Genomic DNA, 25,652 nt, shown 5'->3' with positions numbered 1-25,652 from the left:
ATCAACTAAAAAGAATAGCTATATATATATATATATATATATATATATATATATATATATATATACACACACACACACACACACACAGATTATTTATGGTTATTCTTTATATTTTGGGAAAAGTAAATATTGATATCCAGTGTAATGAACCAACCTTACAGAGAAACAAACACCTGGCAATAACAAATATTCAGAGTCTGTAATCATATCTGATTCTAAAGTGACACAGATGTTTTGCTTTCCATTGCCATTTATTTTTGTAATATAGAACGCAAGTCAAGTCCACAATGAAAGCATCACCTGAGCAGCGTAGCCTGCAATGTTGTGTTCCAATCAATTAGAATATGCTTTGATCGGCTCTGATCATGATCTGTCAGAATAGATTGTTGGGATATCCCTAATTGGTAGTGGCAACATTGCAGCGCAACCTTAAATTCTGTGTTTGATACTGATCAATTAGTTTGAATTTGCCTTGAATGGCTCCAGTGCTATCTGTCAGATTAGATCGGGACATCCCTAATCTGCAGAGTCAACATCGATCCACTACAGTGGATTTGGTATTCGTGGTTGAGAAAAGTCCCTGGCTGCTGGAGATACAGTATCTTTCCACAAACTTCTTGGTCTTTGTCTTTCTTACCAGTAAATTATTTGACAATTTGCCATTCTCCCTCTTTAAAGGGGGGGGAGTAAGTAATACATTGTTTGTGGTATAACACCCACCTGTTTGATGGAGCTGCGAGTCTTCTCTTTCCACTCATGGCTGCTGAGCTCCAAAGTGCAGTGGACGTACGTCTCTCTCTCATAGGAGCCCAGAATGAACAGTCTGCAGGCACAGTAGAGGACAGGAGAAGAAGAGCGTTAAGTCTAATTTATGCTTTGTTTGCTTGCTTAGAAATTTGTTTAATTTATTTGAAAATTCACAATCACTGTATTTAGCTGACACTCTTATACAGAGAGATTCAACAGACAAAGTGCAACAGTAGAAATAGGACAGTACCTGTGATTCTGGTAATAAAGCCACTGATTATACCTACAGTAAATATTCTGAAAATGAAAAGCTACGTTTTTGACCACTGAATAAAAGCAGTCAAATCAGATCATATGTGAAAAGCATTCTGTACTAGCCTTGACTACATAATTACCACATTATTTTGTATGTTTTGAGATCTTAAGTAATTGCATGCGATAATCAAATAATAGAATAGAATAATTATGTATGTATGTATCCGTAATTTCCATTTATCCGTTTCCCCGATATTGTCCCTTAATTCTGTTGGTAATAATGTGAATCCAAACAGTGATGCAGGAGCGTACAATTTATATTTATAATCAACAAAATTAAACAGACCTGTGATTGCATGATAATTAATACAATATAGAAAATATACCTATTATACCTTATGAGACCTCTAACTGAGGTTTCCTAGACTTTTTTTCCTGTATTTGAGAGAGAGTTTCAGTTAAATGTAACAATTAAATTATCAGGTTGTTTTCAGAAATTATTGCTAAATTGTGTGGTGTAGCCATATGTGTAACAAATTATGATTACAAAATATATATATAAATGGTGAACTAAAAGATGGATTAGTCTCATTAGACTTTAGGACAAATGCAAGACACTTGCTGCCCCCTGGTGCGGTGAGGAGAGAGTGCTCTATGACATTACCAGTGTAGCTGTGCATGTGAAAGTCACTAGTCGACACACAAGCCGCCTACTCGCCACTCGCCCTACACACTTTCCCTCGATATGCGTGTTCACGCGAGGCTGCGCCATATTAAGTGTCGTCCGAAACCAAGCAGCCTTGAATGGAAGTGGCTTATAAAGCCCTCAAGAGCGAGTCTGTGCCGATCTAGACTCGATTGCCTTGTGCAGCCCTGCTCTTCCTGACGAGGGAACCTCCCGAGAGCACTTCAAGTCAAGGGACTGGTTTCAAAAAGGGCCAAGGTGTGCACTAATTCAGAATACTTAACAGTACATCAAAGGGCTTTGGCTTGTGTTAACCATAATAGCTTCCTCCACATTTCTAAAATAACCAACTCCTACGCTAAAGATACCAGTCAATTGTATGAGTCCGAATTATACAACTTTCTGATTATCACCTGTATTTATTTCTTACATTCATCCAAAGCTGCTTTGAAGCTGTTATTTTTCTGATTGTCCTATTTCCTGAATCACAGCAGGCTACTGAGCAATGCAATGGGCAGATGCTTCCCCCTGCTGGAGATTCACAGAATAATGCATCGCCTACACAAGAAATATTGCAGAAATGGCCTATGAGTCTGTCTTTCATTTAGATGGTAACACTAAATTGTCAACACCAGGCAGAAGGCATTTGATTGAAATATTTATTAATAGTTTGCAGAATTACAGTACATTTCAAGACTGTTAACTGTGAGTGGACGACCCAATTAAGCATTACACTTGTTTACAAGAGGGCATGGGGAGAGTATGTTTTGCACTCGGCCTGTCCGTCTGTGTGTGTCCGTCTGTGAACAGCTAAACTCTGGCAATGCTGGCTTGACCGCAGCCAAACCCTGCACACACACTCCCTGGGTGCCAAAGCTGAGGAAGAAATGCCACTTGACATTTTTCAAATCAGCCTCATGGTGGTGCTATAACAGGCAGAGTCTTTACATATAACTGCACAAATCTGTGTAAAACTTTGTATGCACACTCCCTACAGGCCAAGGACAAATATCTGGCCTGCATTTTTCAATTCTGCCTTTTAGAGCGCCACCAGGAGGCTGACTTATGTCCAACACTATTTTATTTTAGTCCTTCAGATTTTATCCAAATGTCAATCCTGGTGGAGACCTGTGCCCTGAGGGGCACTTTTCTAGTTAATTATCCTCTGACCGCTGACAGAAGAGTAGACCTTTTCTGAGAGTAAAAGCGACTCTCATAAAATAAAGAAGGAAAAAAAAGAATAAGCTTTCAGCTTGCTTGCCATTTAGAATACATGGTTTATACCCATTCTTCAGATGTTTATAAGGAAGGGACAACTAGAGAGTGAGAGGGAAAGTTACTGCAAAGTTAGTGCAACACACACACGCACGCGCACGCGCACACGCACACGCACACGCACACGCACACACACTTTCCATCAGGGTGTGGTCGGAGTGGTTAGTAGTTGGTTCAAAGCTGCCATGTTTACATTTCCATTGGCCCAACAGCACGTTTGCAGTTTTTTCAATCCCTTCCCTCAGGCAAAGGAGTGGGTCCTGACTAAGACAATGGGCTGTATCGTGTGGAATCTAGTTAAGTTGACATTGCGTTCCAATGTGACAGACAGACAGATTATGTTCCTTTACGGGAGAAGCAATGACATTTATAGCTTTAATGGTTACGTCGATTAGCACAGCATTTTGTGCAGTGGTGCAGCAAGGCCAATAAAAAGCTCTGGTTGTAATGGAGAGTGGCAAGTTGGAAGGAACACCTTGGACATAATGTTACACCATCTAACACATACTGTACTGTCCACATAAATACACTGTTCACTGTCCAGTGGCCACATAAACCAAATGCAAAGTACATTAATTGAATACAAGAAGACAAGTTTGAGTGCCAAGAACCAGCAGAAACTGGATACAAATTGCATTTTACATGCTAGACCTTAGCATGGCTCACACATTTATAAATAGCCTATAATAGTCATTGAATGTATTTGTTTAAAGTAAACATCAGCATTTAAAGAAGAAATTGCCATGTTTTATTATTGTTGTACCGTCATATTTCCCATGCTGTGGGAAATTATAGGATTTGCAAATGCAGTTATAAAAGTAGTCTGAGTATCCCTTTAACTGAGAACTAAAGCCTGACTTATACTGTGTGCCAAAAATAGCTTCTACAAGCTCATCTGCTATTTTCATTCAAACAAGGTAAATTAAGCATAATAGTGATCAATAGTTTCTCTTCTTCCCATTGCATTGGGATGTTTTGCTAGCTACTCATGATCAGTTACACAACAGCTCACAGCACCTGACCTTGTAGATGGCCTAAGGACTTAATATGGGATTTGTGTTATTATAGCAAGGAGAGCCTTCTTTCAGATCATTTTGTTCTGCACAAATCAGATCATTTTGTTTTGCACAAATCACGCGTTTCCAACCAAATCTCAGCGACCAAAATTACGTTTTTATTTCTGCGATGTCTCAAAAACAATGTAATGCGAGCAGTAATCTCTTTACTGCCGTGCCACCTTGATTGCTGGTGATTTGTCTGTTAGTGCCCTGTCAAAAACTACTGACGTATACTACTGCTGCATCGACCAACTAAATCATAAATGTACCCACTGAACCTTTTATGATGACATATTTCTATTTAATATTATTCATTTTATTTAAGTATCTGCTGTATTGCTATAACCCTCATGTGTCATGTCCTGTTACCCTGTTTTATATTTGTATGTTCAGCAACAAACTGCCCCAATAATGTTTTTATACCAGCTAGCAGCGGGGCTCAAACGATGGCAATGTCGTCCCATCCATCCAACTTCGTCCTTCCACCACATTGATCTCACAAGATAAAAAAAAAAGAAAACTTCTGGCCGTTACAATCCACTTTGGTCTAGTTGAATGTAAGAAGCAGTACAGCCTCTAGACAAGGGCTGCTAACAAAGCTTTAATGTTGATTTGAGAACAGAAAGGGTTTAAAAGTTAAGCCTTTTCTTTTCAAAACACATTTTCTTTTTTAATAATCCAAGAAATTATTATATTGCAATTTGACGTGTGGAAAAACTGAAACTGGCTTAATAACTTTGTCTTATTATGATAACGTTTTTTTTTGTTTTCAGATACATTTCAGATTTGAACAATATTCTCTGAAGGATTGTTCCATAGCTTTCTGAAGCATTGTGTCTTATGACTAAGGCCTTAAGCCTAATTTATACTTCATTGCATGACTATGTTGCTCAATGAAAATTACAGTTCTATGATCAAAGTATAAATTAAACTTTATAACATGATGCACAGCATGAGTCCTGAGTGTTAACCACTCCTTAAGGATAATGTGGGCTCCAATGCAGTTCACAATCTTTTGTGAGGGATGATCAATTAAAAAAAGAAAAGTTGCAGGCACTGCAACACTTTACCACCTCTGACACCTGAGGATGGGTGAACATCCACACCTCTTTTTTTCATCAGCCACACAGTGGCTACCTGCCTGGATGGTATTGTTTTCACCTTGTGAGGTGTTTATGTCTGTGGACAGACTTAGTCATCATGACAGCATCACAACTGTGGAACATGCAGTCACTCTGGGTATGTAGTTTAGATCACAGCGAAGGAGGCCAAGCTCCATGGGTGGAACTCAAACTCGGACGGTGTGACCGAGAAAGTTTGTGGTAAACGGATACTGGCTAACTGATACCGTTTGTTTCCATTAGCAACATGCTAACAAGCTTCCAGTGGACATTTCTCAGTAACCGTAGTGCCTATTAAAAAGTGATTTTCAACTGTTTGACCTCTACCTGACACTGACACCCCCTCCAGTCACTTGTAAACAAGGTGTTCTCAGTTTCTAAAGTGGTTGTTGGGACTGTGCACTGCTGCTGATTAGCACCATTAAATGTTTGTTTGTTTGCATTCAAGGAGATTCCTTTTTCATATTGTTTAATAGTTTTGGGCCATTTAGGAAGTCCTTCCCCCCAACTGTTCTTTAAGGTACTTCTACAACGTACAAAGTACATATTTCAGCCTAACACATTATGTCAATAGTAGCCTCGGAAACCCAGTGAGTCCACTTCAATTCGGCATAGAGTAGCGCAAACATCACTCACTCTCTGCTGATTTCTGATCGTCTGCACCTTTGTTAAATTGACACACGCACACATATACACACACACACACTCCTCTCTCTCTCTCTCTCTCTGTCGCTCTAATTAATTAGTCTCATGTCTAGCAGCTGCGCATAGTTTCTGCCGGGAGCTGCCTATGCCATAAAAAGCATAGGTGAGTTCCAGGCTATGTCAATAGTAACATAAGTTAAACGTTGACCATGATATATTGAGTAACTCTTTTTTTCATCAAACTCATGTCTCTCGTGTCGTGTATTCCATTACACACCAGATACACACACACCGATGTGGTGTCGCGGTCGGTGTTATCCCATCACAAGATGGTCTCTAGTTCTCTTTCTCACTTGTGTAATTAATTATTTCTTATAGTTTACTTTTGTATTATTTTTTACTTTTGTTTCCTTTATTGTTATTGCCATTATCTTTATTAGAATCTGCAAGGCATCCAGTGTGTATTTTTTTTCACGGCACACCATTAGTTTAATTGGCTCCAAACTTTGCATGGGTTGGGGCATTCAATAGGTTATCTTTCATGCTTTCAACTATCATAACTTACTTTTTACTTTGATCAAAAGTCAGATAATCCCCCACATTTTGGCCAGCGGGCGGCTGGCTCTACTGTGTGGAGTTGGGGGTACAGGGAATGGGGGGAATTATGTTGGGGGGGCTTCACGTAGGATGGGGCCAAACGCTTTTTTGTTTCTATTCTAATGAAGTGAAGCGCACACACACACACACACACACACACACACACACACACACACACACACACACACACACACACACACACACACACACACACACACACACACACACACACACACACACACACACACACACACACACACACACACACACACACACACACACACACACCTTCTCTTACCTGCTACATTCAATGAGGGTGACTTGGAGTCGCCCCTCCACCAGCCGGGTGTCCTGGAGGGACAGGTCCAAATCACTGGCCGAGCCCAGCGGAGGCTGCACTTGAAATGGGAAGAAGGGTTTGTATCTGGAAGAAACAGAATAGCACTCAGTAAGCCTTTGCTACAGGATCTGATGAACTGATGATCGGTCTGTGCAGACAAATGACTTAAAGGACCACTTCACCACTTTTCAACCTATCTTCATATAATAAGTCCTCACTAATAATCATGACAAAATGGAGGGCTGTGGGCAGTTCAGAAACCGTCTTCCAGTGACATCATCGTTGGGGAATACAAGCTAATAAAAACTGCAGGCTTTCTAGTCCTGAAAAGTTGCAATGCGAAAATGGAAGCCATCGTTCTCACGATAATGAAAATCTAAACATTTTTGTAAAAAAATCTTGTTTAAAAAAATAATCTGCCTAATGATGATGAATCACTGGAAGACGGTTTCTAAACTGCCCACAGCCCTCCTATGAGACACAGACTGAGTAGAAAAAAATCGTGCCATTTTATCATGATTATTAGTGAGGACCTATTTATATGAAGATAGGTTGAAAAGTGGTGAAGTGGTCCTTTAAGGATGATTTAGCTGTAGAGTTGGTTGGTGTTTAAATCACAGTAGTCATGGTCCAAAGGTCAATATTAAATGTCATAATTTGTGACGATTTTTGATCGTCACACTTTCGTAAGTACTTAAATTAAGAAATCATCTTTTTTGGGGGTTTTACTAAAATCAGACGTCAGATTGAACACCTTCTAAATCCTAACCTAGGTTTTCTGAAAATTGTAATTCTTAAAAATTTAAATTTTAAAGGTATATTCAGTGATTTCACCAATCATGATTGAAGCGGGCCTCCCGGCCTTGGTGTGTGTGCTGTTGGCATGTCGCTGTAGTTCGTGCATGTGCACATCTTGTTACCGGGGCGGACCGGGGGGGGGTTTCCAAATCACTGAAGTCCTTTAAAGAAAATCAACATAAAATGACAGATACTTTCCTGGATTGTCTAAATGGGCTAGTCATGGCATTCTGTTGAAATACAATCTTCACTGTGTTGGCAACAAAATCAGGAGGAAATTGAGAGAAAACTTCACTTTTCTCCCCGATGACCCTGTTTATATAAATGAAATCACACCTGTGTGAACTGTGGTGCAACTATACGTACTGTACTTTATTATGCGTACTACTGTACTGTATTACTCGTACTGTACTGCTCCACATTGTATTGCACTGTATTGTATTGTGCTAATCGTACTGTACTGTACTCCTCCCTGGCCCCTGGCTGAACTCTTAGGACTTAGGTTGTGTGTGTGTGTGTGTGTGTGTGTGTGTGTGTGTGTGTGTGTGTGTGTGTGTGAGAGAGAGAGAGAGAAGTGCTCAACAGTGCCATCCAGTGGTGTTTAAGCTGTCCTTGCTCGGGCGGACAGACAGTCAGACAGACACAGAGTGTCCGTTGGACAAGTGACTCTTGGTTTAGCTTTTTTTGGGACGCTCCTACCAGCCAACAATATTGTCTGGCATTATTGTGTGGCTTTCCTAATCATCACCTTTCCAATATTGTTAATAGCCCTACACTGTCTGTAATCTTACATAATACATACATTCATGTATTCCAAATACACAGCCATATATCAGTCCTATCAGAGTAGTTAGCAGATTGACCACGTCGGCATGTAAACTTGTAGCACTAAAGGGACGTTTTGATATGTTCAGTCCTGCAGCAGCAGCTATAGGCGGGATAGCTGCTGCTGATTGGCCAGGCCGTTTTGTGGCCGGGCATCAAGTCTGCCTGAGAGTTCCCAGATGGGAGCAGGAGGGGGGAACCCAGTGTACTCTCTGCTGCCCCATCTGGCGGAGTCAGGTTACTCATTCCGGGCCCCTCACCACAGAGAATGTCGTCCGCGTGCAGCTCATAGAAAAGTAGAAATATTTGACTAAATACACATTTTTGCCAGAACTTTCAAATTAATATGAAACTAGTCCCCAAAACGACTCCAAGTCTTAGGAATTAATTATTGGGTGGGTGCACGGGCGAGGTCAGTCTGCTAACCATGCGGGCATGCGCGGATAGAACCGATCTATCATGGTTGTGTATTTGGAATACATGAAATATATGTAAGATCATAGACATTCTAATCTAGGGCTATTAACTTGCAAACTTAGAATATTCATCCAATATTCAAACATGTATTCACCAAGTAAGACCAACTTACAGTTAGTTCATTTAAAATGTAGGCCTATTCGTGTGCTCGTGCTCCGGACAAGTGACTTTTGTGCCCGGACAAGTGAATGGGAAATGTACTTGTCCAAAGGACAAGTGCCTCAAAAAGTTAATGTCAAGCCCTGGTCCCAGGTTTGATTCTGGAGACTTGTGTTGCTTGTCCTTCCCCCTCTCTACCCTCAGTTTCCTGTCTCTCTACTAACCTATCATAATAAAATAAAACAAACATACTCAATAATCCAAAATATGTATGGTCTTGTATTCCCACCTTCGTGGCCTAATATCAGAAAAACTCTCTCAGGGTGGTGTCATTGCTGGATGTAACTGCCGTAGAGGTCATCCGTATTTTAAGCCAATACCAATTTGTTTTCTCTCTCTCTCAAAGATTCCGATGTCCATAATTAATGTACTGAACTCTGTACCCTAACAGGCATCTGATTCCACTGTCTGAGCAGAACATGCTGCCTTTCATTCCAGTCAGACATATACAGTATATCATTTACTGTATTGTACATTTCTTTTTTTTTTATCCACTCAAAATAAACAAAACTAGAAAAAGTGCCCTTTTGGGCACAGGTCTCCACCAGGAGGATAGGAGTGTGTGAGATGTTTGGCAAAATGTTTAGGAGTAAGTTTTTTTGTTCGTTTGTTTTTTGCAACAATTTTCTTCATTTTGTTGAGGAAATGCAGAGCCAGATCACTCATCAAATCTCTGAGGATAGAATTCTGGATGAGCAGGACATGTGCAGCATTTTGAACAAAACGGGCCACTCCTGAAAACTTTAGAAGGCAATGTTAGCCAATCAGTGTAGAATCTGATAAATCCAACAGACTCGTCTTGATCACATGACTACAGAGATCATGTGTACCGATTTGCGTGAGATTTGGATGAAATCTGTGCGACTAACATAAGCAATGTGTTTAGCAGAAATTGGCCTCATGGTGGCGCTATAACCGGCAGATGTGGAGGGATGCAGGGACAATGTTTTTCCATGGCCTCTAGGGAGTGCGCATACATAAGTTGTATACAGATTGATGAAGTTATAGCTAAAAACAGGAATTGGCCTGTTATAGCGCCACCATGAGGCTGATTTGGAAAATAATGAGTGGCATGTCGTCCTTGGCCTAGTGGAAATGTGCGTGCATAATTTCACGGAAATTGCACACTGTGTTTGTGATTTGTGGCATTTTGTTCGAAACGGACCAATCATGTGAGCTTTGGAAGCCAATATTAGCCAATCAGGATGGAAGATGGGAAATTGTGCAGATCTGTGTTGATCACATGACTATGGCGATAGTGTATACCGAATTGTGTGATGTATGGATAAAATGTGTACGAGTAATCTACAGAAATGTGTTTTGCCTAAATCGGCCTCATGGTGGCGCTATAACAGGCCGTTGAGGAATATTTGGGGCAGAGGTTCGTTGTTGGCATCCATGGAGTGTATGTGCAAAGTTTGGCATGGATCGGGCCAACGGTACCGGAGATTAGCTGATAACGGACGGACGGAAGGACGGACGGAAGGACACACACACGGACGGAGTGCAAAACATACTCTCTCCCCATGCCTTCGGCCTGGTGGAGACAATAACATCTTTATCGACAAGGTTCTTAGTCATCCGCTATATATTTAAAAACTAACAAAAAGCTGAATTCATAAATCTGCCATATCAGTGTCCTTAGCAGCCGATATCAATATGATACAGAATGCAAATATGAGCCTGATATATCAGTCAATGGCTATCCTGGTGTAGCCATAAGGTGATTTGATAGGAAAGGAATAAATCAAAAATATTCTTAGATATTAAGATTCAATGTCAAGTTACAAATCAGATACATTTTTTCATGTGATTAATTCACACACAAAATATTAGTTTGTCACACACCTAGTGCGTTACAGCCGCAAGGCCATCTCAATGATAGATTCCTCCTTTCCTGGTCAATGAATGCAGGTACAAAGTGGAGAATCTATTAAGATGGCCTTAAGGCATTTACCATTGCAGGATACACACTTGGTATCTGCATTCAGTGATCAGGAAAGCAGAAATCTATCATTAAGTATAGCAGATGTTCTAATTTTCTCAGTAACAATAGCCTCAATGGTTTATAATGCATTACGAGTGCTGACAGACATTACACTATATAGAATATGTTATGTCCTTATAGGCTACTTGCATGGGAATTGTGGGAAATGTGCTTATGGGAAATGCAGTAAGTCACCCACTAAAGCAAAGTCAAACACTGTGTGTGAGAAAAAGGAAATCTCAAGTCAAAAGCTAAACCATAGGGGTATTGAACATCACTCACAGATAACAACTAAGAACAATGCAATGAGCCAAGGACATTTTAAGGTGGAATTTCCCTGCAGTCTGCTGCTCGATAGCTTTATGATACTGCAGTGCCCAAAGTGTACGACACCAGCAGTAAGGCATCCACAAAGATAGGCTAACCAGGAAATACTGTACAGAAATGTCAATATGTTTCAGTAGGCTAGAGTCGTGTCACATTGACAGCATGCAAATTTTCATCGGATGATAAAGTTCTGTTATCACAAGGGAAATGCACAAGACTGCACAGGAAAGGCAGAAAAAAAAGACTTGCCCTGCTGGGACATAATTAAATATCCACTAGGGCTAGGCCCTGGGTATGCAGACACATCACATAACCCTGAATGCCCCAATCCCATTCAATCGTGACAGTCTGCCAGTGTCTTCAAATGAGTCAATCTTTTGACTCATTTTCATCAATCATTTGATTCATGTCTCCATATTCAATAGGCCCAGAAATAAGTTTCTATTTTTCACCAACAGAACAGAAATCCATTACATGATTCTTCTTATCCTGTGTTGGCAGTGGCACCTCATTGCGCAGATGAAAACTCTCAAGAGAGTTTTTTTTTTTTTTTTTAAACGGGCTCTGGCTTTCACAATTTCAAATTCACAGGATTTCATCATTTGTGAGAAATACTATGAAAAGGTAAATTATCAAATGAACATATTTACTTGAAAATGTGTTAAGCACAGCAAGTCTATTTCTTAGTAAAAGTGAAACTTGTCAGACCTGTGACTATTGGGTGTGGTGGTTAAACCAAAAGGAGTGTCAGTTATGTCATGTATGTTGTTTGACAGCACAATGCTGTCATTTGTCTCCCGTTTACCTATACCTGCGACTCCGGTGGTTTGAAATAGACTGTGGACAAACTATTCACATTACTGAATATACCTAATAATAATACATTTTATTTGTAATGCACTTTTCATTCACAGTCATCATAGACGGTAAAAGCAGGGTTTAAAAATGGACAAAACACTACTGCGAGTGTGACAGTAGTTACACTACAATTTAACACAAAAAGGCCGCCTTCCTAAATAAAATAAAAAGTTAGGCCTGTTTTAACCCCTTTTGGTGTTAGCATTATGTTATGCTTTAGCTATTGAAAAATAGCAGATCTACAAGCTCATAGCGCGCTACGAGCTTGTAGGTCTGCTAGTTTTGAAAAATCGAAGAACGACTGACATAGAAACATAGCTTTTCCAGAAAACTGTCAGGATGTAGAAGATTTTAGAATCTGATCTCAGGTCAAAATGGGTTAAAAGAGTTCAGTGTCTGCGGTGCTAGGAAGGCTGTTCCACAGGCGTGGTGCTGCCGAGCAGAAGGCCCGGTGCCCCACGGTGCGTATAAATCTAAAAAGATACTTGGAAAGGACTCATTGATATACTCTGCAGCAGCCAGCATGTGGAATGGATTGAATGCTACATACGGTAGTTAATTTCAAGTCCTCCAGAGCTGGCTGAATAGCAGCTGGACCTACAGGTAACCATCAATTAGTTAAGTTGTATCAGGTTCCTTTTAGTTTTTACAGCACCATTGTTCAGTTGTTATTTGCCATTTTACTTGTCTAGTATGTTAGTTATTCTTCTTGACTGATTGAAAAAATTATTCAGTTTGTAGAATGGGTACAGTTCAATGAAAGTACAGGTCAATACAAAATCTGCTACGAGGATAAAACCAGAAAAAGCACTAAAACGTGTTTACATCAGGGTCCTCCATTTTCAATTCATCAGAAGAACATTTAAAGACTTACAAATATGGGGTTATTTTCTACTAGATACAACAATGCTGCATTTGTTTTGATACGATCGAGACATACTACTGTGGTGTATTGTATTGTGGTGTAAGAGCTTTCTTTCATAGCTGTCATCAGGGTTGAGGTAACCTGACTAGTCAGGTTAGGGTTGAGGGCCCTCTAGCACAAGCGGGGAATAGAGGTTATCCCTTAGTTAGGAGGTTGGGCAGTGGAAGGGTTCCACTGCTGGAACTCAGGTTTACATGTTTTTGTCCATTTACGGTATTATTATTGTGTGTGTATTTTCTGCCCACTCGTTCTTCCTTTTCTCCTGAAATGTACATACTCTGAAGTGATATTGCCCTGTTGCCCCTGTTAAGTGTTGACTTGATGCCATTATGTAGTCCATCTGAAGAAAGCGAGGATTATACAGAGACATTGGAGATGGAGTCACTTGGAGGGGGCATGAGGGGGGAGGGAGGGAGGAGGGGTGAAAAAAAAATCCTGGGAATTGCACTTGTGTCCTATGTATAAATATAAATGCTGTCTATACTGTACTGCTTTTTCCAAATAAAATAAATATTATAAAAAAAAAAAAGACTTACAAATATACACTTCTAACTGTATATATATATATATATATAATGATTTATTTTTGTGCATAGAACAAGTAAAAAAAACATGTACAGTATGGAAAAGGGGGGAGGGAGGGGGACTTTAACTTGATTACTTGATTTACATTTTTATATATCAAAAGCTTATTTGTGTACATTTAGATTTATATGCTGCTTTATAAATTAAATGTTCTCAAAGAAAAATATTATAAAATCTGTGTTTTTCAAAAGTGTATTACAAAATGTTACATTTTGACAAAACATTAGTAAGTGATGGTCTAGGACTCTCCAAAATCAGGATTGGCATTCGACCCAAGATGTCATGGCCCTTGCCATCTAAGCCATGTTCTTTCTTTGGCCAAATCTATTGGATTGGACCTGGATTGGCTTGGCTTGGCTTTACTGTCAACTGACAATTTGGTTTGCTTGGTCTGTTTTTTGCATTTTTTACCATTATGTCAAGACTCAAAAGTTCTTGTAGTAGATTGCGCCAATGCCCGCTGAGTGATTGCTATATTTGGGATTCCTGAATCCTGACAGTTCTGTTCCATGAGTAAGGACGGTATTCCCATCTTTACTAGACCAGTGTACTTTACTATTGCACTGGCTTAAGAAAAGTGTGATTTTTGTTTTATAAAACTTTAACTGAGAGGATCTGCTGAGAAGCCATTTCATTGATGGCAACCATTTATCTCCCATTTCACAGAGCTTCAGGTGTTGCTCAATTTAACACTTCATCATAGGACCAGGCCACCCTATGTTCTCATAAGTGGAAACATTTGTCTGGTTGAGCCAGGGTGGTACTAGGTAGGGTGTGTGGTTGAGCCAGGGTGGTACTAGGTAGGGTGTGTGGTTGAGCCAGGGTGGTACTAGGTAGGGTGTGTGGTTGAGCCAGGGTGGTACTAGGTAGGGTGTGTGGTTGAGCCAGGGTGGTACTAGGTAGGGTGTGTGGTTGAGCCAGGGTGGTACTAGGTAGGGTGTGTGGTTGAGCCAGGGTGGTACTAGGTAGGGTGTGTGGCTGAGCCAGGGTGGTACTAGGTAGGGTGTGTGGTTGAGCCAGGGTGGTACTAGGTAGGGTGTGTGGCTGAGCCAGGGTGGTACTAGGTAGGGTGTGTGGCTGAGCCAGGGTGGTACTAGGTAGGGTGTGTGGTTGAGCCAGGGTGGTACTAGGTAGGGTGTGTGGCTGAGCCAGGGTGGTACTAGGTAGGGTGTGTGGTTGAGCCAGGGTGGTACTAGGTAGGGTGTGTGGTTGAGCCAGGGTGGTACTAGGTAGGGTGTGTGGCTGAGCCAGGGTGGTACTAGGTAGGGTGTGTGGCTGAGCCAGGGTGGTACTAGGTAGGGTGTGTGGCTGAGCCAGGGTGGTACTAGGTAGGGTGTGTGGCTGAGCCAGGGTGGTACTAGGTAGGGTGTGTGGTTGAGCCAGGGTGGTACTAGGTAGGGTGTGTGGTTGAGCCAGGGTGGTACTAGGTAGGGTGTGTGCAGGGTGCTACTAGGTAGGGTGTGTGGTTGAGCCAGGGTGGTACTAGGTAGGGTGTGTGCAGGTTGCTACTAGGTAGGGTGTGTGGTTGAGCCAGGGTGGTACTAGGTAGGGTGTGTGGTTGAGCCAGGGTGGTACTAGGTAGGGTGTGTGGCTGAGCCAGGGTGGTACTAGGTAGGGTGTGTGGTTGAGCCAGGGTGGTACTAGGTAGGGTGTGTGGCTGAGCCAGGGTGGTACTAGGTAGGGTGTGTGGTTGAGCCAGGGTGGTACTAGGTAGGGTGTGTGGTTGAGCCAGGGTGGTACTAGGTAGGGTGTGTGGTTGAGCCAGGGTGGTACTAGGTAGGGTGTGTGGTTGAGCCAGGGTGGTACTAGGTAGGGTGTGTGGTTGAGCCAGGGTGGTACTAGGTAGGGTGTGTGGTTGAGCCAGGGTGGTACTAGGTAGGGTGTGTGGCTGAGCCAGGGTGGTACTAGGTAGGGTGTGTGGTTGAGCCAGGGTGGTACTAGGTAGGGTGTGTGCAGGGGTGTGCTCATTTTATTTTGTTTCACTTTTATTGGGGCTGAACTGTATTTTATTTTGTTATGTATTATAGATACATTGGCTAAATAGTCTGAGCAACACACATACATTATGTTGCTGAATGACTTCTTCCACATATTGGTTCTCAATTTGAACAGAAGTGCAGCTGAGTAATGTATTATGCACTATGAATACCAATCTGGGACTATTTGTCACTCACTCAGCAGTGATGAGGGCACAGTTCTCCACTGTGTTACACCCCTGAAGCATAAGAAAGCCCTGTGCAGGACACAGATAGGCTAAGGGGTGTTGTGAGGACGGGTGTGCCCCATGCATTTTTAATAGGCACTGCTTGCCCCAGCTAATGGTGTCTGGAAAGTGATAGGGTCCCGTCTGCTGACTTGTATTTTGCAAGAGACAAATACAAGTACACGTTTTCCAATTAAGATGGCTGGTTGCTGTCAAGCCCTTTGTGGTTAATAAATGGTGCTTTTGTTTTTCCTCATGATTAGCTAAACTTCTCCAATGTCTCGCTGCTTATCTAGATCCAACTCAAACCTGCTGATTCCAAATGAGAAGGAAATCACCACTTCCAATAACATTACATTATGTAATGCAAAGTGCATTGCAACCTGTGGTCATTGCAAAATGTATGTTTAGGAAAAATGTAGTAAATTACTTTAGGACACACCACCACACTGTTGGTAATTATATTGAGAACAAAATATTACCAACCACATGGCCACTTGGAGCTTCTGAAATGACATAATTCAGTGTGTTTGATCTTGAGCCTGATGATTAGTCTTGACTGACATCGGGCTCAGCTAGATGACACCGCAAGCCTGGTACTAGAGCTATGAACTAGCCAGCCAAGAAGGAAGACAAATTCTAGAACACAAATAAAGAATAGTATTCATATTTCCCCCACACACTCATCCAATCATAGACTCTAGTATTCGTATCCAAGTTGTATCTTTCCAGAGTATAGAAGAATACCCCAGACTAGAGACTACCTTAACCACTTTCAACGTGGCATCCCTATTTAGGGCTGGTCATTATACATTAGGTGAAAATGTTCAAACATTTCCAAAAATAATTAAAATAGGGCTACTGTGGGGGGAGTGAGCTGTTTGATTTCAGCTTGAATAATTGTATTATTCATTCATTATTTGTTTTGCCCAGACGTATTTGAAGCGTCTGCACCTGTAGCAATAATTGTATTTTGTCGCATATTTTGTTGCTTGCCGAAAATACGTTTAAGATAGTGTTGGGGCACTACATTATTTTGTTGATTATTTTGTCAAATAATTAAATAAACACGAAGCACTTTTTTATAATTATTTGTATATATCAACAATTCGTTGCGGGGAAAACATTGAATTAATTCCTTTATTATTCATTCAATTGAGTGGTCAAATTGGAACCTGGTTGAGCGGCAGGAAGGACTATTGCCTTATCTATGTGATACGGTATGTGCTCTTACCAGGTGAGCCCTGAAAGTTATTTATTTGCACATCAGATGTTAGTTATTTATTTTAGAGACCCACACAATGCATTCCGTTCTCGGCATTCCCAGGATCAAATGCACCACAAGCATGTTAGCTTATGACAGTCCAGTTAATGAGAAATCAAGGGGCTTTGGGAACAATAGCAGACATTCCTTTTCAAAGAGGAAACTTGACTCTCTAATGAGAAAGTTCTTATGAGATTAGCCCTCTTTTCTTCTCTGCTCAAAAGACCCAATGCACACAAGAGCCAATGAATACCTGTATGATGTGCTCTGCTGGGCTGTTTGGTTTAGCTTCAAGCATGGCCAGTATCAGTTTCAGTTATGCCATTTACTACTGTATACATAATATTGTAAAGGTCTAGGGCCTGCCACCTGACATTATCTAAACGAGTGCACTAGCACAACAGTTTGCCTTTGTTTCATTCTAAAACACTGATTACGTTCATTTTCCTCAGACATTTCAAAAAGTATTTATTTAAAGACCTTTTAAGCCTCGTACAAAGCCAACTCTTGTCGTGACAAATCATGACAACAAACAACATTTTTCGGGTTGAACAAATAATTAGAAAGAAGAAGAAACCGGCAGGTTACAACACTTTTTGTTGTTTTTCTTCTTTGTAATTATTTGTTTGGTCCAAAATATTGTGTTTGTTGTCATGATTTGTCACGACAAGAGTTGGCTTTGTACGACGCTTATAAGGTCTTTAAATAAATACTTTTTGAAATGTCTATGGGAAAAATGCATTGGGAACTATTTCCTGGGCCTGGCGTCGTCATGAAAGGGGGCGGGACTGCGACGCTCTATAGAGCAGGTGCATACTGTAGTACATCCATCATTTCCATGTTATAAAGGCCACATTTACATTTTTAACTAAACACACAGTTCATCCATAGAGTTACTACTACGGAGCTTCAGCCAACCATTTCTGAAAATCTGAACCCATCCAAGATGTCGGCGAAAAATTATGATCCAGCGATTTTGTTTCCTGCAGTATATGACAAGCAGCTATAAGCATACAGACTAAGTCCTATAGCATGACTGATAACCAACAGCTCACTAATCTCTGCAGGCTTAAAGGGGTTGCATGACACCAGAAAAATATTATCCTTCAGGCCACACCCACATTAACTCAGATGTCTGATTTGGCCAAATAAATCCATAGCAAAACTAGGTTTTCGGAGCCAAAAGAAACACAGACTAATGTTTCAAAAATCACTACCAGGCATACCACTTGAAATAATCATAATAACTTCCGTAATAATAATCATTATGAAATATGATTATAACCTATGCATGTACCGCCGTATAATGCTTGTGTGTTCCATGTTGACAGATATATTTTGCAACTTTTGCTCCAAGGTTGTCCACTGAACGATCTGCACAAGCACAGCTTAATCATCAAGGGGATTAATGTCTATTTTTGATTAACCTGGCACAAATATGCAGGCCGATGTTCCAGGCAATAATCCTAAAATGACCACATGTGGGACAGGGAGAGCATGCTATATGAGAGGACCAACAGGATGCAATGTCAGACTGTCGTTCCTGGAGCAGTAGACATGCAGTCCTCTGATGTACAAACCTTGCTCAGTGACAGGAAGTTGAGATGTCATACTGTACCACAGATTTGGAATTATAACTGCCCTCTTTGTTGAGTAACTCCAGGTCCCTATAAACAGTTCAATAATCTAAACAAAAACACATAACAAACACACATTACTACCATGCTTACGATATAATGTCCATTGGTTGGTAATATCATAAAAAGCTACCAGCTCACATCCCCGTAATATGACAACAAAACTGAAATTAGAAGCCTGGCAATCTGTGTGCCTTCTTCTAGCACACCATTGTGCAAAATGCCTCCACACACTAAGCACACACACAATGCATACAATGGGAAATCCAATACATTGCAATGTTTGCAACTTTCATATTAACTGTACACTTTGAATGAAGTGAAACGGGATGCACACGTAGATTAGACACCCCAACGGACGGAAATGCGGTCGATCATGCACCATGCGGTCGACCAATAGTATGTCTAAAAACGACATTATTGCGCAATCCTTATTAGTGCTAGATTTCCAGTTTCACAGAGCATGCGTGGAGTCGTGGACACGCACAGTCACGTTGTTCCAACTCCTGTGTGTTGTTGAAGTGTGTTGTCTACCCTCAATGTGTCATCATGTGTATTTTTTTTTCATTAGATAGTAGAGTGTAGAAAGACAGGAAACCGAGGTCAGAACACATGACGGGAATCATATTCAAACTCTGGTCCTCGCGACTCAAAAGGAGCATGTAGTCGGTGCACTAACTGGCTGAGTCACAATGCACCCCTGCAGCACTGTTATGTATATGGTTGTTATTGAACAAAATTCACCTTCTACTGTATATGACTCACAGAAATTCAGACAAAGAAACTAACAGCTAAACTAAAATAGCAGAAGGCTCTCAATGTCTCCCCGTTTCTGCAGCAGGACAACGCAGAGACCCAAAGCTAAAATGGAACATGTCTACATCTAAAATGACCAGGTTGAAAACTCTGCTCAGCTCTGTCCTGCATGATCATATAGTTATTGTGCAGTTTTGTATACTATAGAAGCCATACCCCACCACCAGCACAGGAAATAACAGACTCAAAAAATGAGAGAAGTTGAGATGGAGGGATAACAGATGTCCATCCAGCAAATTATGTAACAAACGACAGATGACGCTGAATTGTGTGTGTACTGTATGCACATGTGTTGATACTATGCCTGTGTGCAGGGCATTCCCAGCGTGGTGATGACTCATGGATAGAATTAATTGGATTGTGACAGTCAAATGCATTACCTGCAGTCGCGTCCCTCGATTGCCAAGATACAGTGTCACATTGTCGAAAGTACTATAAACTATGTGGACTGGAGATCATATAGTTATTGTGTAAATTCCATCTTTTACTTTACTACCTTAATCAATGGTGAATGATTTAGCACATCACATTACAGGACTGATTCTCAAAAACAAGCACCTTTAGTGGTCTCCATAGATGATTCCAGAGACCACAGCCCACACACAAACAAAATCACTTGTTATTCATTCATTAACAAAAAGAAAAAAAGATAGCAATTCAATTTGATCACTGATTCAATCTATCAATTACAGTATGCAGCTCTCCACTAAAATCATATCTAGAAAAAAGAACGTCAAAACATTTTTGACAGAAAACCGTAGAAAACAGTATTGCATTTAGGTTTGAACCCTAATTCATGTACCGGTACTTTAAAGTATAAAATAGCTTAGGAAGTTAGCAATCCACACCATAAAACAAGAGCGATTCCCTGCTTATTATGATTTTACTCTGCCTCTAGTCGAGGGTGTTGTAAAGGCCTGGATTAGCTCCAGAGGGCCATTCTCCCAGCCCTCCTCTCCAACATCCTACCATCTGTGCCATTCAGCAAATCCCAACACTCAGGGTTCCATCCTCAAAGGCTGTTGCACATAATCTCATCAAGCTCACACAACATGTTCATCGGTATTGGGTAATGCAGTAAATACACATACTGTACTGTACATAAATTTAGTGGTGGGCGTCTGGGCCAGCATAGGGTAGAATATTACAATTGTTTTAATAGAGCGCCGAGATCCTGACGTCACAACACTCACTCATCCCCCTGGTTCATGGAAGTTTTTCTCTATGGAGAATAACATGGGGTCATCTTAAAATCGTCTCATTGCGGTCCAAAAAACAAACAAATAAACTGTCTCTGCGAAATAGTCGGGGAGGTGTCTCTGTATCGTTTACGACCGTCAGTCAGTCATATTTCATGTAGCCTTTTCTAGCGAAAATGTAACTAATTCAGCAGCAGTAACAATATCAGTCAGTTGATTCTTCATATCCATGAGTGAAACGGCCGGGATGATTGGTTTATTTTTCAAACACAGTTCTTATATGAGGCGATCTAAAACCCCTCTATGGGGATTACAATAAAAAAAAAAGTACATGAACCAGTGGACTTAGTGCCCTCTACCGATATTGACGTCAGACTTCAGTGTTCTATAGGCAATATCAGAATGTTGTGTACTCAAGCTAGTTCGCAAGTTATTGCACAATACAACCAAACTGAAAGTATTTAACATTTGACAACAGACTATCTATCCGATATGTGAATATGAGAATAAAAATATGCTAGTAGTCCAGACAGAGCTCAAAAAAGGTTGTGAACCACTCACAGCACACACACGCGCACACACACACACACACACACACACACGTGGTGTTTGCTCCCACACAGCTCAACAAGAGCAATGCTGTGTACTGTTGTCAGTGGATGCCTGTGGTGCTGAAGCTTAAATTTAATGTCTGGTGATTTTCATGTTCATGAAACAAGCCAACCTTTTGTTGGGTGGTGATCAAAACAGCCTACACAGAGAATATGGTGCAGAAAGGAAAAGTGTTCCTTTCTGTCAGGCACAACACAGCGATGCATTGATTTTGTCGAGAAAACAATGTCCTCAAGGCAGCCATGCAAACAGAAGCAGGCTAATGACTCAACTGGTTCTGTAGATAATTACCCATTCTGCAAAAAGAGAGATCCATAATTTTAAAAAGATTACGCCATCTTTTTCACTTCAGCATTTTTTCTCTGAAATAGATAGATCGGAATAACCTGGTGCAGAAGTGATTTCAATTTGTTTCCCCACTATGAAAAGAATGATTTTCACTGAATCCACTCCAGTGTCCACACTGGAGGGTTTTTTGTAGCTTTAATCTGCTCTGGCCACAGAGGCAACACAAAGGCATAAGAAGGCAGGCTGAAGTTTGCGGTGCCAATGCAGCTTTGACTGCAGTCCTGAGACAGCAGGGTGACCTCTCCAAACGTAGGCACTGGCAGGCATACGGGTCAGTGTGCCATGTAATTGGGTGCACTGATGCTGAATCTAGTAAAAGTGCTGTAACAGCATTCAAGGCAAGCTGACAGAAGCATTTAAAATAAGCATTATACAGTGGAATTTCTGTAGAGCAGAGGTTCTCAGAGTGGGGTCCGGGGACCCCCAGGGGTTAGGGTTGCGCGGGGGGGGGGGGGGGATTACTTTTGATGCAGTAATGTATTTTTCATTTTACCCTCAAAATAGGGAGACCAGGTTAAAAGTGGCTCAAATCAGGGCACATCAGCTTCAGCTGCATAGTTGCCGATACCAATGTTGTCAAATAATGGCAGATAGGTCAGTGGTGCTCTAATTGGAACAGGCAATCCTTCTGGGCGGGTGATGTTGACAAAATCAAATATCTTAATATTTTTACCTAGTACCTCAATGTCAATAATCTGACGATGTTTGGGTGATGGTTAATATTGGCTATTGGTTAGATAGAATAGATATAGATTTTTTTTTGTCATTGTATATTTGCACATATGTGAAATTTGTCCTCTGCATTTACTCGGAGCAGTGAGCAATTAGGGGTTAAGATCATGTGACTTATGATGCCATAGCCTGGTAGATACATTGTTCATTTCACTCAGCTATAACAGTAGACATGGCAGTTAAAAACATTCTCTCACTTTGTAATGCAACCTTTAAAAGACAACATTTAGCCTAAATCAGAAGTAGAAGAATCTAGTTATTGGCCACAAATTAACAATGGCCATAAATGTGCTGTTCGAAGAATCCTACTTTGTGCATTGTTCTACAGGCAAGGCCTAAGTCATGATATTACAATCAAATTCCCAGACATTATCTAGTTTTATATCCCAATGATATATTGCCTATCACTAGTGCCTTTCTGTCCTTTATCATAGTTTGTTTATTCAAATAATAAATAAAATAGCAAGTCTGCGAGGTCAACTGGACAGAGGGGAAGTGACGAGAAGTTGAGAAAGTAGACAGAAAGTTGAGTGAATTGCTGCACTTCTGCATTTGACAAGGAAGTGTCCCTATATCAGTCTGTCTCTTAAATTTCACACTAATCTTGTGTGTTCACAGTCATTTGAAATCTCTGTAAATACTGAAGGGGGTGTCATAAATATTGACGTTTCAATGTCATTACTCTACTGGTAGAAATGTTCCACCATGTTGCACACAACAGGTGCATTTTATGTCACAAGGCCTATTGGTCCAGTGCTGCCAACAAAGCCAACAGTACCAATACAGACCTGCAACTGGTCCTTGTTTATCTTTCTTTTTTGAAATGAGGTGCCACATAATAAATGATGATGACCAGTCGTTTCTGTATTGTCTAAGTGTTATTCCAATCAAGACTGCACATAATTTAGCTGGTGACTTATGATAAACTCAAAACACCATTTTACTGCCAATAACATATTGAATCGGTTCCAACAGCTTCACTGAGCATGCTCCTCCTAAAAGTGCTCCCAAATCTTGTATCAGTCAAGTGGCCCATCTCTCCCCCCCTGCCCAGTCAAGTGATCTTTGCTGCTACTACTGCTAGTGTAACAAACATCACAGGACGTAGCGTAGGATATAGATATAAAGTTAATGTTTTGCGCCTACCTGATTTTGTAATTTGGTAAAGTGTGTTTTTTCTTGATGACCCGTTTCAGTTGATTGACAATGATTGAGGTGAGTTGGGGCAAAGGTCTTCCTTCAAACTGGGACTTCACCTCGAAGTCTATCAGTGGGTCCTTGATGAAGGAGAAGGACCAGTGGGAGAAGGGCTGGCGTGTGAACTGCAGCCTCAGCTTTCCCTCCACCTTCATCATCTTCACGAAAAGGTATGCAGACTTCCCAAAGACCAGGTCTACATCAATGGCCATATGGAACCCTCCATTATACTCCAGGTCCACCTCAAAATTGAGCTCCTCGGGCATACCGTCCTCATTCAAATGCACCGGCTTCATCAGTTTCGCCGTTTTAAACACGGGCAAAGTATTACCCAGGGATATATCTCTGAGACTGAGACCCTCCAGAAGCCGACCTGCCGTCTTTGTCTGCAGTAGCTCCTCAAACTCCACCTTGATCTTCTTGGTGAGCCAGTGTCTAACGACGGGAGTGTCTCTGAGCTCCCTGAATAGGAACAGAAAGATGGCATTGAGGAAATCGCACGTCTCCGCCTTGGATGTATGGATGGGCTCGCTGTGCGACGCCAGTGGCGACTGTTTGGGGCTAACGTTACTGCTACTAGTGACAGTCGCGTCCTGTTGTCGTGAGGAGACGGCCTCCTGCTGCTGTCTGGACGGTGCGTTGTCTTGTTGTTGTTGCTGGCCCGGTTCGGCATGTTGCTGGTTATTAAAGTAATCCTTCAATGCGGGATCGGGCACCGCTTTGACATATTGCACTGTCCTGCCCACAGGCTCGGGGCTCCATCGGTAAATCAACAAGAACTGTAATATCAGCGTAAGGACGGCTCCGGAGATCGCGGAAATCAGTATCAGGTAAATCATTTCGAGCTACCGTCCAGACGCCTGTCGTCTTCGCGTTAAAATGTGTTCATACTGAGAGGTTTTAACCGTAATAACAAAGCAAGTTCCACCTGGTCGCTCACAAAGCTGCCATATCATCTGCCTCTTTCCTGAGGTTGAGAGTCCTCAGCTGATTGGGCGAACGTATGCGTAGTGTGCGTGATGACGTAGGAGGGAACGAATGGCTACAAGAGGGCCAGAGGCTTTGCTTCAAACTAACTGTTCAAAGCTGATAATGATCCCAGTCCCACTAATATACCTCCATGACTAATACTCTAAAGCCCAGTTAGTGTGTAATGACCTTTAGTCCGATATTGATTCAATTATACAATGTGTATGTATAGAAACTATTTAACTGTATAACATGCTTTGTAATTGTATTCTTTCCCATTCTACTGTCCTATCCCTACCATACACACCTCTAGAGCAGTGGTTTTCAACCAATGGACCACCAGCCGGTCCTTGAGGAGGTTCCAGGTGGTCCCAACCAAATGGACCCTTATAGATCTTTAACTCTTGAGAGTCTAAAATGAATTGTATGCTCTCAAGAGTTAAATTTTGTGGAATGACCTCCCCTCCCATGTCAAACTGGCCCCCACCATCGAGACTTTTAAATCTCGCCTTAAGACCCACCTTTACACCTTGGCTTGGTTTGAGTTTTCTGTGTTTTTGTTTGGCTTTGTTATGTGTGTGTTTTTGCTGTTTTACTGTTTTAGCTTTACAGTGTATTTAGCTTTTAACTTTCTGTACAGCACTTTGTAAACCCTGAGTTGTAAAATGTGCTATATAAATAAAGTGGATTGGATTGGGTACATTTTGTTAAACATCTGCATTACTTAATTTACAAGTCTAGTCTTGGAGAATGTATAAGAACTAGAAGTTCGGGCCGCTTTGCTCTGCATTTTTCAACATCTGCATTTTATAGCGCTATCAGGAGGCTGACTTATGTTTACACTTCAGATTTAATCCAAATATCACACAAATCGGTACACATGATCTTTATAGTCATGTGATCAAGACGGATGTGTGTGATTCCCCTCCGATACACAGGTTTAATGTTTGTCTTTAGTTCAATGTTTGTTTTGTAAACGCCATTGACAATGAAGGGAAAATTTACATTATA

The 25,652-nt window shown here is 41.2% G+C and overlaps 1 protein-coding gene across 1 annotated transcript in view; it reads right to left on the bottom strand.

Moving 5' to 3' along the window:
• pdzd8 (PDZ domain containing 8) overlaps window positions 1-24,674 on the bottom strand; it is a 53,210-nt gene extending 28,536 nt beyond the window's left edge. The window contains exons 1-3 of the mRNA XM_079511525.1: window positions 23,622-24,674; window positions 6,682-6,807; window positions 721-823 (exon numbers count right to left, since the gene is read on the bottom strand). Of these exons, the coding sequence (XP_079367651.1) occupies window positions 721-823; window positions 6,682-6,807; window positions 23,622-24,511 (1,119 nt within the window). The 5' untranslated portion in view covers window positions 24,512-24,674. The remainder of the gene's footprint in view (window positions 1-720; window positions 824-6,681; window positions 6,808-23,621) is intronic.
• Window positions 24,675-25,652: the final 978 nt, after the last annotated feature.

This window comes from Electrona antarctica, assembly GCF_951216825.1.
Source record: "Electrona antarctica genome assembly, chromosome: 10".
In the NCBI taxonomy this organism is placed as follows: domain Eukaryota; kingdom Metazoa; phylum Chordata; class Actinopteri; order Myctophiformes; family Myctophidae; genus Electrona; species Electrona antarctica.
Note: the sequence above shows the minus strand (reverse complement) of the source record. Positions and strands in the feature narration are given on the sequence as shown.